The sequence below is a fragment of the Dreissena polymorpha genome, chromosome 16 (genome assembly GCF_020536995.1).
Source record: "Dreissena polymorpha isolate Duluth1 chromosome 16, UMN_Dpol_1.0, whole genome shotgun sequence".
In the NCBI taxonomy this organism is placed as follows: domain Eukaryota; kingdom Metazoa; phylum Mollusca; class Bivalvia; order Myida; family Dreissenidae; genus Dreissena; species Dreissena polymorpha.
The window spans coordinates 24,232,048-24,247,855 of record NC_068370.1 but is presented as its reverse complement, the minus strand read 5'-3'; the positions used below and the strand labels follow the sequence as shown (position 1 = coordinate 24,247,855).

Sequence of the window (15,808 nt, the reverse complement as noted above, 5' to 3'; positions counted from 1 at the left end):
TTGACTAGCTTTCTTTTTAATTTATGATAATGATACACATTTTAGTGGTATGAAACCTTCATCATTGTTACTGCGGTGCTTCAAAACATGTTTAACCTTTGACCTACATATGTAATTAGAAAGAAATATTCGCATGCAAATGACTTAAATGGATACATACAGGCCAGGTTTGTAATTATTTTTTTCTTAACTGATGTATATAGTAAAGCATTTGATAAATGCCATTTTTCTGATGCTTACAATTAGATAAACTGCTTATTTTGCATATTCCTCATTATTAAATCATGAATCAGAAACTCGGGCAGAGCCAGAGTGTACACAGCATGAGTAAACAGAATTTGTAATTTACGTGTATAATGAGATTTCTGTTGTTATTTTGTCTAACAGAGTTTTTAAATATTTTCACAACTAAACATTCATGCTGTCATAGTTTGGTTCACAATTTGCATAATATTTTATAAGCTTTATATATGTGTGTTGAGAGTAACAGTAAGATGTATGGACAGTCATAGTATGGTTGATCCTATTGCCTATTGCCAGTCTTGGTACCTGTCTTGATGACCTATCACTTTCATTGCCTGTCATCCATTTATTTGTTTGTTCTAGCTCTTCGATTATATGCTCTTATATGATAATACTTTGTGGACATGATTACATTTGTTAATTTTATTAGCTCGGCTGTTTTCAGAGAAAACCCCAGCAGGGCTTGCCACAGGCCATTTAACAAGCCCTTGCCGGGGCGCTTGAATTTCAAAATCAGAGTCCCCAGGGCGCTTGAAATTTTCCGATCAGTGTATTTTTCAGTCAAACAAAGTGGAGATTGTCAAAAAAAATTGACAATCAAGGTTTCTCTATCAGTGTATCAATATTCCCTGTTTTAAAAGAGCACTCGGTACCTACTTTCACAAGTAAGCGCCATAAACACCACATGGGGTAATGGATAATCCACTGATAAGAGAATAGCATGCCACGCTTATCAATTATTCTAGCCACATTACACTGTCATTTAAATGCTGACAAGGATGTATCAGGTAACTTTCCAGTTGTCAAACTGTGATGTTCATCGTCCAATCGGTTACATGAATGCTTATAAGGGCGGGGTTAACTATCGACCATTATTTTAGATTGACGTTGGTTGGGTAAGAAGTAAGAGTTAACGTAACTTGATTAGCAAGAAGTTGTATCATTTACATAATATAAAACCGGTAACTAGTACAGTACAGTACATTAAAGACGGTTTTGGGCATCATCATCACACCTTTTTACTGTAAACAAGTGCTACCTATGACTCATAATTAATATGAGAAATTAATTGCAAGTGGTGAACAATTAATTACTTATAGCGAGTAAGTTGTGCAAATAACTCCCGGTTAAATTATGCGATAACAATTTAATTCCATTACATGTATATTTCATCATGTCCATTTATAGAACTGATTAACCTAGTTTTTCTGACATTTATTCAACATGTAATGTGCTTTAACACATTTTTGTTGAATTAATTACGCACACTTGTAAATGTTTCGTCCGATAATAGATACTTAGAAGACTGATGACGGCAACCGTCCGTAATCCTCGTGGACAACATGATTTTCATGCATAATTCCGTCAGAACATTTATTCGACTCGTAGAGTGTTTAACCAAATTATTGTTGAATTCATGACGCAACTGTTAATATTTGTTGAAATTTCAAATGGGAATAATTAAAACGGTAATCCAAAACCCATTCCCGTAAGTCGATGTTAACGCGTTTTAATCCAAAACACACTTCCGAATGTAAATGTTACCGCAACGTTAAAATATTCTTGCTTCAAATTAGCAGTGCAAATATATTTTGTGTCGAATCTTTTTCTCAATTAAAAAGAGCGCGAAAAATATGCAGCATGTACAACGTCGCATCATTTGCGCGTGCGTGTATTGAGCGTTTTAACAAGCACACAACATGTCAGGGGATTGACGCATGTTTAGAGGCAATATTTCATCAAATCTATAAATAGTCCCTTTAAATTTATTTGATACTATAGAAAAATGGCAAGGTTTGTGTTAAAGAAATAATTGAGAGCTTTTATCGTAAAGATTTACCAGAAAGTTTTTTATGAGAACGGAATAAACGAGATTATTTGGTAATAAATAGAAACTTGAAAAGCAGTAAGTATACAGTTATAGAGTCGGGTTGAAAAGGATGAGTCGGGATTTTATTATCTGTGCGGAAAAGTTTTAAAACAATTAAACAATACAAAAAATTATATATATTTTTAAATGACTGGGGAAGTCATAGCGCATCAAATGACGTCTTTTGACGCTGTTTTTCCTAGAGTTATAACGCACCACAGAACGTGAATTGACACGTTAAATTTTTTAAAAACTTCATAATCATATGTTGATGCACCTTGATGAGTTCTACTCGCCACACTCATTTTTGGGTCACTAGGTCAAGGTCACGGTCACTGTGGTCTCAAATAAAATAAAATAAATTCTGACAAGCTTTCATTTATTCAAAACTGAACCTGCAGCCAAGCGTTGGCACCCGTTATGCGGTGCTCTTGTTTTTATTATTACAATTTATTTAAATGCTCAAGGATTTAAATTACTTTAAAATATGTGAGTGCCATATATTACATATCATATATGCAGCGTTATAAATAATTTTTGACCCATGAGGATAAATACCCCACTTTTCAAAGCATGGTCAAATATTGCCTTGCTTGAAGGGTAATTTGCTAAAAGTAAAACAACAATATAGTCGCGGTACAGTCACACTACTTTAATCATGTTAAACACAATAAATCATTAACTGTGTATTCCTTCAAAGTAGTAGGTTTCTTAAAGTTGTTTTTTAACGGCCTTTGTTTATAGGCTTCCACCACTGTGAGCCACGGAAAACTTTTTTGCCAACTTTCAACAGTTGTTTTATTTGCGTTTAAGTGTGTCCTTTTTGATTTGAAAACAGAGGAAATTAAATCATTCAGTATTGGCAGTACAATGTTTTTACTCGATAAAACTTTTGCCGTATAAAAAGAATCAATTTTACTTTGGGAAGTAATTTTTTTTGGCTTCACAGAAGCCATGCTGACCTCTTCATATAATTTAATAAACACATAAGCGCTTGACTGTTAAAAAAAATCAATACTAAATTTACCATGCGTCTAGATGAAACAGAGTATACATGTACATACCGACAGGCTTACTATTTCTTTATCCAGCGCACAAATTAGCTCTAATTATTACGATAACCAGTCTCATATTTTGGTGAAAGACAATCAGCTGTTTACAGGTTTTTTTTTCCCACTGTTTGGGAAGATAGCCCATGGCTTTGGAATTGGGAATTTTATCGGCATTTTCATGAAATTGGGAAAATAAATTCATTAGGCCTTTTTTTCCATAGGCAAAGTCCACTGATTAGGGAAATACTAAATTTGATATAACTCTTTATAATCATTCAAATTAAAAGAACAAAATCATATAATACTTTGTTAGATGTAATTGAATTAAAGTTGAGATAAAATACGCATTAGACACTTCTTTCTAAAAAAAAAAAATATTATTATTTTTTGGGGGGATATTGGGAATTTTTTCCCACATTTTGGGAAAAAAGTATACTTTTTGGGATTGGGAACATAGCCGAATTTCGGCTATAAAATCGGGCCAAAAAAAAACCCTGGTTTATATTTTTGGTTTACGCTATACGCAGAGAATTTACATCATTTGTGTAAGTCCAGATTGGCTTGCTTAAATGTACGCATGGAAATGATAAATTGAGCGTATCTTGATATTTCTAATGCGTATATATATTAAGCTGATACGCAGCTTATCTAGAACGCTGTATATGATTTATTTTTTGGGGGGGGGCCAGGTTCCTATGGTGAGTGCTACTAACGTAGTACTAAAGAAGTGTAGAAAATAATAAAGGACACATTACATTCAGAAAAAGATTGGACCAATGGCAATGTATGGGTCTTGGCCCCTGTGCTTAAACAAAATCCTATGTATGCCTAATACATTTCTATTTTAAATGGCATACCACTATGTAACCAGTTGCATTTCATTATCATGTGCAAATATACCAACTCTTGTTTAATAAGATATTTTAATTGCGACATTTTTAGCTCGACTATTTTATATGAAATATATTAAGTGGAGTTATCCTATTCACCCCGGCGTTGCCGTTCCCGTTACCGTGTCTTTTTGCGTGCAAATGTTAAAGTTTGCGTACTACCCCAAATATTTTCTATGTCCTTTGACTAATTGCTTTCATATTTTGCATACTTGTTTACCATCATGACCCCAACCTATAAACAAGAGCAGACAACTGTATCAAGCATTTTGACAGATTTATGGCCCCTTTTATACTTAGAATATGCATATTATTGATAAATCTATGTTAAAGTTTGAGTACTACCCCAAATATTTCCTGTGTCCCTTGACATATTGCTTTCATATTTTGCATACTTGTTAACAATCATGACCCCAACCTATAAACAAGAGCAGACAACTGTATCATTCAAGCATTTTGACAGAATTATTGCCCCTTTTATACTAAGAATATGCATATTATTGATAAATCTATGTTAAAGTTTGCATACTACCCCAAATATTTCCTGTGTCCCTTGACATATTGCTTTCATATTTTGCTTACTTATTTACCAACATGACCCCAACCTATAAACAAGAGCAGACAACTGTATCAAGCACTTTGACAGAAATATGGCCCCTTTTATACTTAGAATATGCATATTATTGATAAATTTATGTTAAAGTTTGACAAAACAACACTTGCCTTACACACCACAATGCACCCCCCCCAATTTTTTTTTCTTCTTATTTTTGAAAGATCATCTATTAAATGATCACACACCAACATTATAACCCCTCTCCCCCCACCCCCCCCCAATTTTTTTTTGTTTTCTTATTTTTGAAAAATCATTTATTAAATGTATTAAATGATCACACACCCACATAATCCCCCCCCCCCCTCTCCATGATGGCTTACGTTATACTGTCAAGCACTCGAATAGTCAAGCGCGCTGTCCTCTGACAGCTCTTGTTATGTCCCCCACCACTATAGACTATAATGGGGGACATATTGTTTTTGCCCAGCCTGTTGGTTTGTGTGTTTGTTTGTTTGTTTGTTTGCCCCAACTTTAACATTTGCAATATTCAAGATAGCAACTTGATATTTGGCATGCATGTGTATCTCATGGAGCTGCACATTTTGAGTGGTGAAAGGTCAAGGTCATCCTTCAAGGTCAAAGGTCAAATATATGGGTCAAAATCGCTCATTTAATGAATACTTTTGCAATATTGAAGATAGCAACTTGATATTTGGCATGCATGTGTATCTCACTGAGCTGCACATTTTGAGTGGTGAAAGTTCAAGGTCATTCTTCAAGGTCAAAGGTCAAATGTATAGCTTCAAAGCGGTGCAAAAGGGGACATAGTGTTTCTGACAAACACATCTTGTTAATAATAGCAATGAAAAGGCCAATATACAGAAAATGTGAAGTCTATATACTGCCCATTGAATTGAAAATTATTATTATTAAGTGCATTCTTTGTCATGTATCATTTATACATGATGTAAAGTGTGCTTTTTATTATATATATGTATTAACAGGTCTTAAATTAGAAAAAACAATATTGTGTTTCAACATGCCCACTGTATTTTGTACAGGGGTCACTGAAATTGGCTCCGATTCACAATTTATCTATTAGGCATTGCTATATCATTCAGGATTGCAAAAACAACCAAAGTTGTAACAAATTTATTTTTTGATAAAAAACAACAGTTTGAACAATGTGCACAAATTGACATTTTAATAAACAACTTTGAATATTTTGTGTGTGATGGAAACTGGTTCTGCAGTTGTAGTTTATCTCAGCATGCAGCTGTTTTCACTAAATATTCCATTGCCAACATAAAGCCTGGTGTGGGTACAGGAATTTCAGTTTCATTGGATGGGCTAATGAGCAGGAGAAGTTAACTTATAATGCAATATCTGCCTATAGATATAAATATACCTTAATATAACAGAATACATCTTTTCATTTTAATTCTTTAAGCATACATTTGTATGCTAGCTTGTTTGACCATTTTGGGAATTGGGGACTTAAGCTTTAATTACATGGTAATTCTAATTTGGCAGATAAGGAAGGTATTGGTTAAAAATTTCTAATTGTATAAATATTAAACATTATTGTGCGAAAACCCCTGAAACTGGAAAGGATTTGTGTTGTTTGTTAACTTGAAGATAATGCACTTTGGGAACAAAATTGAAGAAATCATCCTCCCTTTTGGGAATTGTTCAGACGGCATTGGGCTTTTTCGTCATGCTTTTTAATTAAGAAATATCTAAACTTAAGTCATACTTACATGTATATGAATATTTCGTATACAAACTTCCTTCTTAAAATAACAATTCTGTACACAGAATTGGAAATATGGTAAAATATAAAACCTAAGAAACTTTTATTATAATTCTCAAGAATATTATGTGCTTTACTGTTAAGGGTTATTAGTGGCATTCTGTTGTGTACTTTGTCATACTTTACTTGAATGGAATGTGCTGTATTACCCAGTTCACTTATTAAAGACGCAACAGTGGCAAACGATTGATCACAAAATAATGCTATGAATGGTTAATAGTATAAAACATCTTCAGTGCTCACAAATCAATTTAACGGCGAATGCTGACAGTAAAAAGGAAAAAATGTGACCACCATTATTGATGTGTCATATAATGCCATTTATAGGGCAAATGGTCGGCTTTTCAATCATTAATTTCCAAAGCAGGGGACTATTTATAAGTCCAGTATGACCAGAAAATAGGCCTAATGAATATTGATCAGCCATTTGATGGCTCTAAGAAAGTAGAAATAAAGAAAATCCATTGAAAGAACAATCTTCTGTGTGCTATTTTGTATTCATTGACAGAAGTTATATAAAATAACTACTGATTTGTGCTGGAATGATGTTAGTGTTTTTTCAAGGATCTATAAAATGTTGTATTTTTCAATGGGTATTAATTGCTTGTATTTTTTTCTGAAGATTTCCAATATTTCTATTAAAAAATGTCATCTTTTTACGATGTTTTAATGTCCTCTGTAGATTTAAAAATGTTCTTTTCCTAAGTGCTATTAAGTATGTTTAAATGCACAGATGCAAGCACAGAGGATGTTTTTTTGCCAGCATGTTTGGCAGGTTGCTTCATCAACATGGCTTTAAAGTGAAAGAGTTATCTTGTTGTTCTGTCTTACAATAGGCATGGTATACATGTACAAAATTTGCTTGTTTTTCCAACAGAATGAGCCAGAGGTTAAAAAATGTCAATAAATCTATGGTAAATGATAAAAAAGCATACATAATATTACAATTAATTTAAACATTTATTATGATAAAATTACTTGGATATAAGCAAATATGTGTCAAACAGATTGAAAGCCAAAATTTGTCCCTGTTGGGATTTTAATCTTGTGATAATTTTATTCTAGGAAATATTTGTTCCATAACAAGCGTAGAGCAAATATATCCCTTTGGGATTGGTGTAATGATTTGTAAGCAATGTTTGTGATGAATTATTTATTGGATTGTCCTGCATCAAGGTACATTGCATACAATATCATTTTCACAACATATTTATATTGTTATGCCCTTGAAGGAGGCCATATAGTGATCGAACTTTCCGTCTGTCCGTCCGTCCGTCTGTCTATCACTCTGTCTGTCCGTCACACTTTTGTGATAAAATGCTCATAACTTCTATGTCGCTTCAGATGTAACGTTCATATTTGGTATACATGTGTATGTGGTCAAGGCCTTTCCATACGTACACAAATTTTGACCCTTTTGACCTTTACCTTGAACTTAGGGTCTGAGTTTAGGTTTCAAAATCTGCTTTCAGGTTCCGAAAAATGCTGATAACTTCTTTGTCACTTCAGATGTAACCTTCATATTTGGTATGCATGTGTATATGGACAAGGCTTTTCCATAGGCACACACATTTTGACCACTTTGACCTTGACCTTGAACTTAGGGTCGGCGTTTAGGTTTGGAAAACTGCTTTCAGGTTTCGAAAAATGCTCATAACTTCTTTGTCACTTCAGATGTAACCTTCATATTTGGTATGCATGTGTATATGGACAAAACCTTTCCATACGCACACACATTTTGACCACTTTGACCTTGACCTTGACCTTGAACCTAGGATACGCGTTTAAGTTTCAAAATCTGCGTTTAGGTTTCAAAAAATGCTCATAACTTCTTTCGCTTCAGATGTAACCTTCATATTTGGTATGCATGTGTATATGGACAAGGCCTTTCCATACGCACACAAATTTTTACCCTTTGACCTTGACCTTGAACTTAGGGTCCGCGTTTAGGTTTTGAAATATGCATTTAGGTTGCGAAAAATGCTCATAACTTCTATGTCGCTTGAGATGTAACCTTCATATTTGGTATGCATGTGTATATGGACAAGGCCTTTCCATACGCACACAAATTTTGACCCCTTTGACCTTAACCTTGACTTAGGGTCCGTGTTTAAGGTTTAGAAAAATGCGTTTAGGTTTCGAAAAATGCTCATAACTCCTATCAAAGCGTTTTCGGGGGCATATGTCATCCTATGGAGACAGCTCTTGTTATTGTAAAAAGTATAGTAATGGCATTTGTAGAAAATATGTAACAATAAAAGAATGAATTAATCATTTAACTGGTCAAACAGTCAATATTAAGGCAACGACAAACTGAGATGTGTGTCTGATTGCTGCACCTAAAATTCATATAATGAATTGAAAAAAAAGTATTTTTATATTATTCCAACATTAATTTTTCCCTGCATCAGATTTCTTAAAAAGCATAAAAGTTGTTTTTAGCTCACCTGAGCACAACATGCTCTTGGTTAGCATTCCTTTCACCTTTTGTCCATAAATTGTCCTTCATTGTATGCTGTCAGCATTTACCTTGTGAACACATTTATTCACCCAAAACTGGGTCAGAACATTTGTATTTAGGTCTGAGTTAAGCGCCTTTGGGCCTTTGGCACTCTTGGTTCTATTCTGTTGGTTAAGCCGTAGTATGTTTTGACATTTACTGTTATTTGTTTGGTAAACATAAGTGCAGCATTTTAATAATAAGCTGAATGTGTTTGGCAGAAATGTTCCACAAATATGCACACAATTTTTATACTGCACTTTCCACTGACCTCTGAAATATCTTTATTTTGGTTGCACTTGTTGCTGCCATTTTGGAGGCCATACAATTTCTGTTGAACAACTTATTCATTTCTTTTGGCGTTTTGGTAATAAATTCATTAAACAATATTTTGGTTTCTCACAAACAAACTGAAAAAGGTTATGTTTTAAACCTCTTAAACTTATATGCAATAAATTAATTAAATGTAGTAGTAATAGCAGTAGTAGCAGCAGCAATAGCATAGCATTGCAGCATAGAAGTATTACATGTAGTACAGTGTTTTTTTTCAGTTTTGGGGGAAAGGGGTCGGGTCCCCTGAGGGGGGGAAAATTCGCGCATAAAAGGGGAAAAAGGGGAAATTTCAATGCTTAGCAAGTAACAGTACAAAATCGAGTTTTAACACTATAATTCACCATACATAGAGATAAAAACATTATTCCAACTCTTTTTTTTCATCAACATGTTACGTTCATGTTCAAAATTCAACATTTCGTGGCTTTTCTGCGAATTTGTCAATAAGAAAGTAAACACGCGGATGCGGCAGTTCACGAAAATTATAGTAAATAAATTCCTAACGAAAGACGTATTTAAAGGCTCTATAAAGGTGACAAATCCAATTTTATTATGCATATCAACTGGTCAAATTTTTACCGGATTTCAGTTACTCTGGCATAAAAACTGCTAATAACACAGCTTAGGTACAACGTTGCCAAGAATTATGGAAGATATACCCGTTTCATAATTGGAAGAAATGTTTACATTTTTGCAACTAACGTGATGTGTAGCCTCAGAGCGGTGACAAATGCTAAACATAGCCGAAAGAAAATTCAGTTTTAATTCTATTTTAAACAACAGAAAGTAACTTAATAGTTCACTATAAACGTTTTAACCATTTAGAAGAGACCTACTTTGTTAGTTATACCGGAAAACTTTAAAAATCATCGATATATTTTTGGTTACCTGAGTCACTTTCACTTTCTCTTGCCCGAGTAAACAGCGATGTAAATAAACGGATTGTTTGTTAACAAAATTGACTTGGAGGACACTTTATTTTGAGCTCAAAACAAGTTGTATTGCTCATTTTTAATGTAATGTCCAATAGCATATATATATTGTTTTTTTTATAACCTTTATAAATAAAATATGAAAATAATATTTAAAAATCAGTAAATAATTACGGATCATCACCTTTATAGAGCCTTTAAATGAGGTATTGATTAAAATTGAATACACTTCCTAGAGGGAAATTTTTTGAAATATTTTGGGGAAAAATGTAGACTAGAGATGGGGGAATGGGGCCGAATAACGCCGAATATTTTATCCAAAAAAAACACTGTAGTAGTAGTAGCAGCAGCAACAGTTGTTGTTTTTGTAGTTGTTGTGATGTTAGGGAAGCAGCAATTGTATGATGTATTGGTTTTTTAATAGAGCATCTTGACATTTTGTCAAACTAGTAATATCAGTTTTCACTTTTAAACTATGTAAATTGCAAGTTTCTCAAATACATATTTCACTAACAAGCTGTGATCATGACATATATGAACTATCTATTTTATGAATATAACAGTAAATAAATGTTTTGTTTTGCATTTATTTATGTCATCAAATGTGTTCGGTTATAACTTGAGGATACAACACATTTTTATCTGTGTCTATAAGATATGGGCCACTCCTAGAACCGGTATATGGAAAATATAACAACCTTCTTGTTTTATGTAACAGCGGTATATGAAATATATACCCTTTCTGAGGCTCTTATACTTCAAGAGAATCATTTGTCACACTTCCTTATTGATGTATATGATAGGGATAGTCTCTTTCGCCACTTCTATCAGTTTTTAAAATAAATAAATGCATTCATTTGGCAAGTCACACTTAAGGAGATATTAAAATGATTTTGAACATGTATGGATTGTACAGTTGAATTATTTGCACTTGTAGCGTAAATAATGGGGACTTTTATTCGGTGATTTAAAGTCAACATTTGTTTAAGATCACCTAAAGATTTTTAGATGGAATTCCATGTACCTCAAACATCCTTTTAGATAATGGTCCTTCAGTTTGAATGCAGTAGCTTGGTGGTTGTTCCTTGATCAATACTTTTAAGAGGAATCAGTAAATAGAAACTAGTTCAAATATTAAGTATAGCATTTTCTGCTACATTTGTCAATTTAGTACACACTTGACCTTATGTCTGCATTTGAACAGATTTTGTATAAATATACAGTCATGTAGTACTGTTATGGAACATTGATACCTACCATTACGAAGTAATGGGGTAAAAGGGGGTTATAATTGCATTGCTATGAACATCTTAACTTCTGTTTGTCTGCCCTTTGACAAAACGTCTGTGCAGGCATTAGTCAGCTGTTTTTAGCATAAATCCTTCAGACCTGCAGGCATTATTTCATATGATATGAAGTAAAAAAAAATGCGAAAGTAATGCGCCTTTTGGGACTTGGAATTTCTGTGACGTTATTATTGTTACCATAGACTTCGTAAGCAAAAATATACATACGACATTTAGGTGTATTATACATACATTTCAACACTATATATTTGTCTTTACTTAGTTTTAAAGAAACATGACCCTTATGTGGTCATAACTGGCCACTCTTGGGAGGTCAAATTATTATTAGTGACATACATGTACATTATATATCAAAATACATTTAAAATGATTTTTCTCTGAGATTGCAATGCCCAAAAGTTGAATATTTGGTACATGTTGACTTTTGTATATAATATTTTCTCAGAATACGAACCTCAGAATACAAATTTGGGTCCAATATTTCATATTGTTTCTGCTTAATTGCTACATAATGTGACAAGTACTAGTTTAGTGCTAAATATGTAACAAAGAATCAAATTCTGCTCTAATAATTATTTATTATACCACAAACTCCTGCTGGCTCATTTGAAGATCACACGTGTTAACATAACAATAAGATAGAAACACGAAAATATCAAGAGAAACAAGTATGACACTTCTTGACTCCGATAGCGTAATTTCTATCTTTACATATTTTGCTTTTTATTTCACACGATGACTCATGCATTTCTTTCCTATTTATATTTCGTTGTTTTTTTCATGCATGTTTACATGTTTTACAGTAAAATGCATACATGTTTACTTGAGATTGAATGCTTTTTTTTCCAAAACAATTCAGTTTATGTATAAATCTAAATGAAGAACAATTTCCAAATGTAAGTACTTCTCGTAGTATGTGAGTCATGATAACATTAGTATATACATTGTGGGGTAAATCTGTATAGAATTGTTCTAAAATTGTATTAACCTTGTTAATAAAAGGTAAAATCCTGCTGTATTGCCTGTTAGTCCCAGTTATTATAGGTTATACATGTATTATAGGAAATATTGGTAAGCGAATTTACATTGAAGTGCATGTAAGAAAACTGATTTTGTCTGAGTCATGTTAGTGACTGGATATTAAAAGTTTTGTTTGTAGCTAGATATTAAAAGTTTTGTTTGTAGCTAGATATTAAAAGTTTTGTTTGTAGCTAGATATTAAAAGTTTTGTTTGTAGCTAGATATTAAAAAGTTTTGTTTGTAGCTAGATATTAAAAGTTTTGTTTGTAGCTAGATATTAAAAGTTTTGTTTGTAGCTAGATATTAAAAGTTTTGTTTGTAGCTAGATATTAAAAGTTTTGTTTGTAGCTAGTGTTTAATGCATCTATGTAAAGTGTCATCCCAGATTAGCCTGTGCAGTCTGAGGGACGACACTATCCGCCTAAACTTGATTTTGGTAAGACGATACTTTCCTTAAACGAAAAATATCATAAAAGCCCAGTGTTATCCCTGATTAGCCTGTGGAGACTGCACTGGCTAATCTGGGACGACACTTTGCGTACATGAATTAAAGCCCCTTTTCACAGAGCATGGCCCATATATAAAAACACACACCAAGAATGTTTACCTGGCCACATGCTGTTCATGTATGAAATTTACCTACTGCTATCAAGCCAATCTGTAAGAAAACAAATTGAACTGATAAATCTTCCCATAAAACAGCTGAATTTGAGTTTCTTCTCATGAAAAGCTTACCTACCAAGTTGTACCCATGATTTTGTGTTGTTCAAGAAAGAAATTTAGACAATCTTCTTGATAGCAGATTGAAGCATACACAGTACATGATAGTGCCACTGAGGGCTGTAAAACTCGACTGGCACATTACTACATGAGTATTTAACCCTTTCAGTGCTGGAACAGAATTTTAAAGGCCTTTGAAAACAGTTTGGATCCAGATGAGACGCCACAGAACGTGGCGTCTCATCAGGATCCAAACTGTTTGCTATTCTTATAGTATTCTTTGGAAAAAAAACGAAGAAAATGCTAATTTTAGAAATTCAGCAGAAGACGTTTTAGCAGACAACAAATTTCCCAGCACGCAAAGGGTTAAAAGGTTACTTTTTAACCCATCTGGAATAAAAAATGTACGTGCATACTAAACCATATAATGTATTAAAAGGACTCGGTCACAGTTTGGCAAAATGACCGTGTGCAGAAAAAAAAAGTGATAAATTCAAAAATAGTGCATTATATCCAAACAAGCAACAAAACAACACTTCTGACCATGATTATGATAAATGTTAGAATTATCTGACTATGATTATGATAACTGTTAGAATTATCTGACTATGATTATGATAACTGTTAGAATTATCTGACTATGATTATGATAACTGTTAGAATTATCTTGTATTGACAATCATCACTCAAACTAATGAAAATGTTAAAGGGTTTGTAAAGCTTTTCATTGATAATTTAGCAAAATCATGTTTTTACCAACATAGCATGTTAATTAGATTTCTGATGCAAATGCCTCTGTGGTGAAGTGGTTGTAAGTTAACCTTTGCTTCTAGCTGTGGTCCTGGGTTTGATACCAAAGGCAGGCACTTTTTTCTTTGCTATGATACAATGCAATTATTAAAACCTATTCCATAATATTACAGTTTTGCTAGTAAATTAATTGTATGATATTTTCACAAATATGCAAATCTGTGAACAAGTCCCTCTAACATAGAAAGTCTTGTTCAATAGGGCTAGTTCTTTGGCTTTCTGTTAGATGGATATTTTGTTTCAGTGCACACTTGAAATTGCTTAATGAAATGACTGATACAACAATAAATAATGTTGTGTTATTAAATGTTCTTTTGTAAAATGCAAGCACATGATATATATAATTTAAACTTTCATGCATCCATCGATATAAAAAAAATAATTTAAGGTCAAACTTTCATGACAAAAGTATATGTTTGGGTTTTGCCTTGCCTTTGATTTCAAATACATGTATGCCAGAGAAAAGGGGAAAAATCAGATCTTTTATGTTTTCTGGGTCACTTGGAACCAATATCTACCTAATGGAGAAAAGTGGTAGTTCTCTCTAGGGATATGTAATGAAATCAGTAATCTATTTATTGAGGTTAGCTGACAACATGCACAATTTATATTCTTCTGACAGAGAGAAATAAGCTCTTTGATATCACCGGCAACTGGGGAGCAAATAAATAAAATATTAGCACAGTTATAGATAATAGTGTCATAGTTCGTCTGTAACTGCTTTACTGAAAATTATGCTCTCAACTCTGTTTCATGATGTATATGATATAATTTATTCATGTTAGTAATAATGACACAATTGCTGCATTATACAATGTAAGTTATTAAATTTACGGCTGTAGTTTTTTTTGTATTTGCCCATTTAAACCAGGGCTTGAAATATTACTCCTGCAGCATGCATGGGGTAGGCTCAGGTAAGCAGCATCCAATATAGTTTAAGCCTATTTATTTTAGCTTGATTGAATGCCTAAGGCTTATTCAGCAGAACAATGTCCGCTCTGTTGCTAAAATATTATAAAACAGATCATCCAGTTGTCGAAATTCGCACTAGTCCGACAGCAAAAAACTAGTATTTTTTCTTTCGGGCTTGTAGGAAATCCAATATTACAAGCCCGATGTGCTTGTACAATTCAGAAAACAGAAAACGAGTTCCACTTTCATTTTCAATATTTGTAAACGAAGTTTTGAGTCGCTTATATCAACTGCCGCTTATGTCTTAACACATTGCGCACATGTGCTGGGCAATCAGCCGATAATTGGATTACTGCGCATAAAGTGCATGGTTTTGTGGTTCCCGGATTATTATTATGTAAAATAAATGTTTTGCATTTCGTTCGGGACACAGAGAGTAATGGCCGAACAGTTGTCATTGAAGTATGTCGTTGAGGAATGCGAATCTGAGGTAAGTGTGATTGACGCAGTTGTCAACTAGCTTTTTGTAGAATAACCTGGCACTAAATTGCTTATATATTTTCTGGTGGTTCAGGTTTGCTCTCTCTTTCACATGGATATATGGGATACATTTCTGCTAATTTTTTACCTAAACTTAATGTATATATTTATAATTGTGATTAAATTGAAATCCGTGTGTCAAATTGATTTCTTCTTATTTCAGGATCCGAAAGAGGCTGGCTCAGATGAAGAGGAAGCTGACTTGGATGAGGATGAAATTAATAAGAGAGTTGTATTGTGTTCTAAAGATTGAATAAATGAATGCTTCTTTGGATGTTTTATGTTATCTTTATCTGCATTTTTAGCAAAA

The 15,808-nt window shown here is 33.2% G+C and overlaps 1 protein-coding gene across 1 annotated transcript in view; it reads left to right on the top strand.

Annotated features, from left to right (window-relative positions):
- The first annotated feature begins 111 nt into the window (after positions 1 to 111).
- LOC127861999 (dystrobrevin beta-like) overlaps positions 112 to 15,808 on the top strand; it is a 73,347-nt gene continuing 57,650 nt past the window's right edge. The window contains exon 1 of the mRNA XM_052400846.1: positions 112 to 167. Coding sequence (XP_052256806.1) covers positions 149 to 167 — 19 coding nt within the window. The 5' untranslated portion in view covers positions 112 to 148. The remainder of the gene's footprint in view (positions 168 to 15,808) is intronic.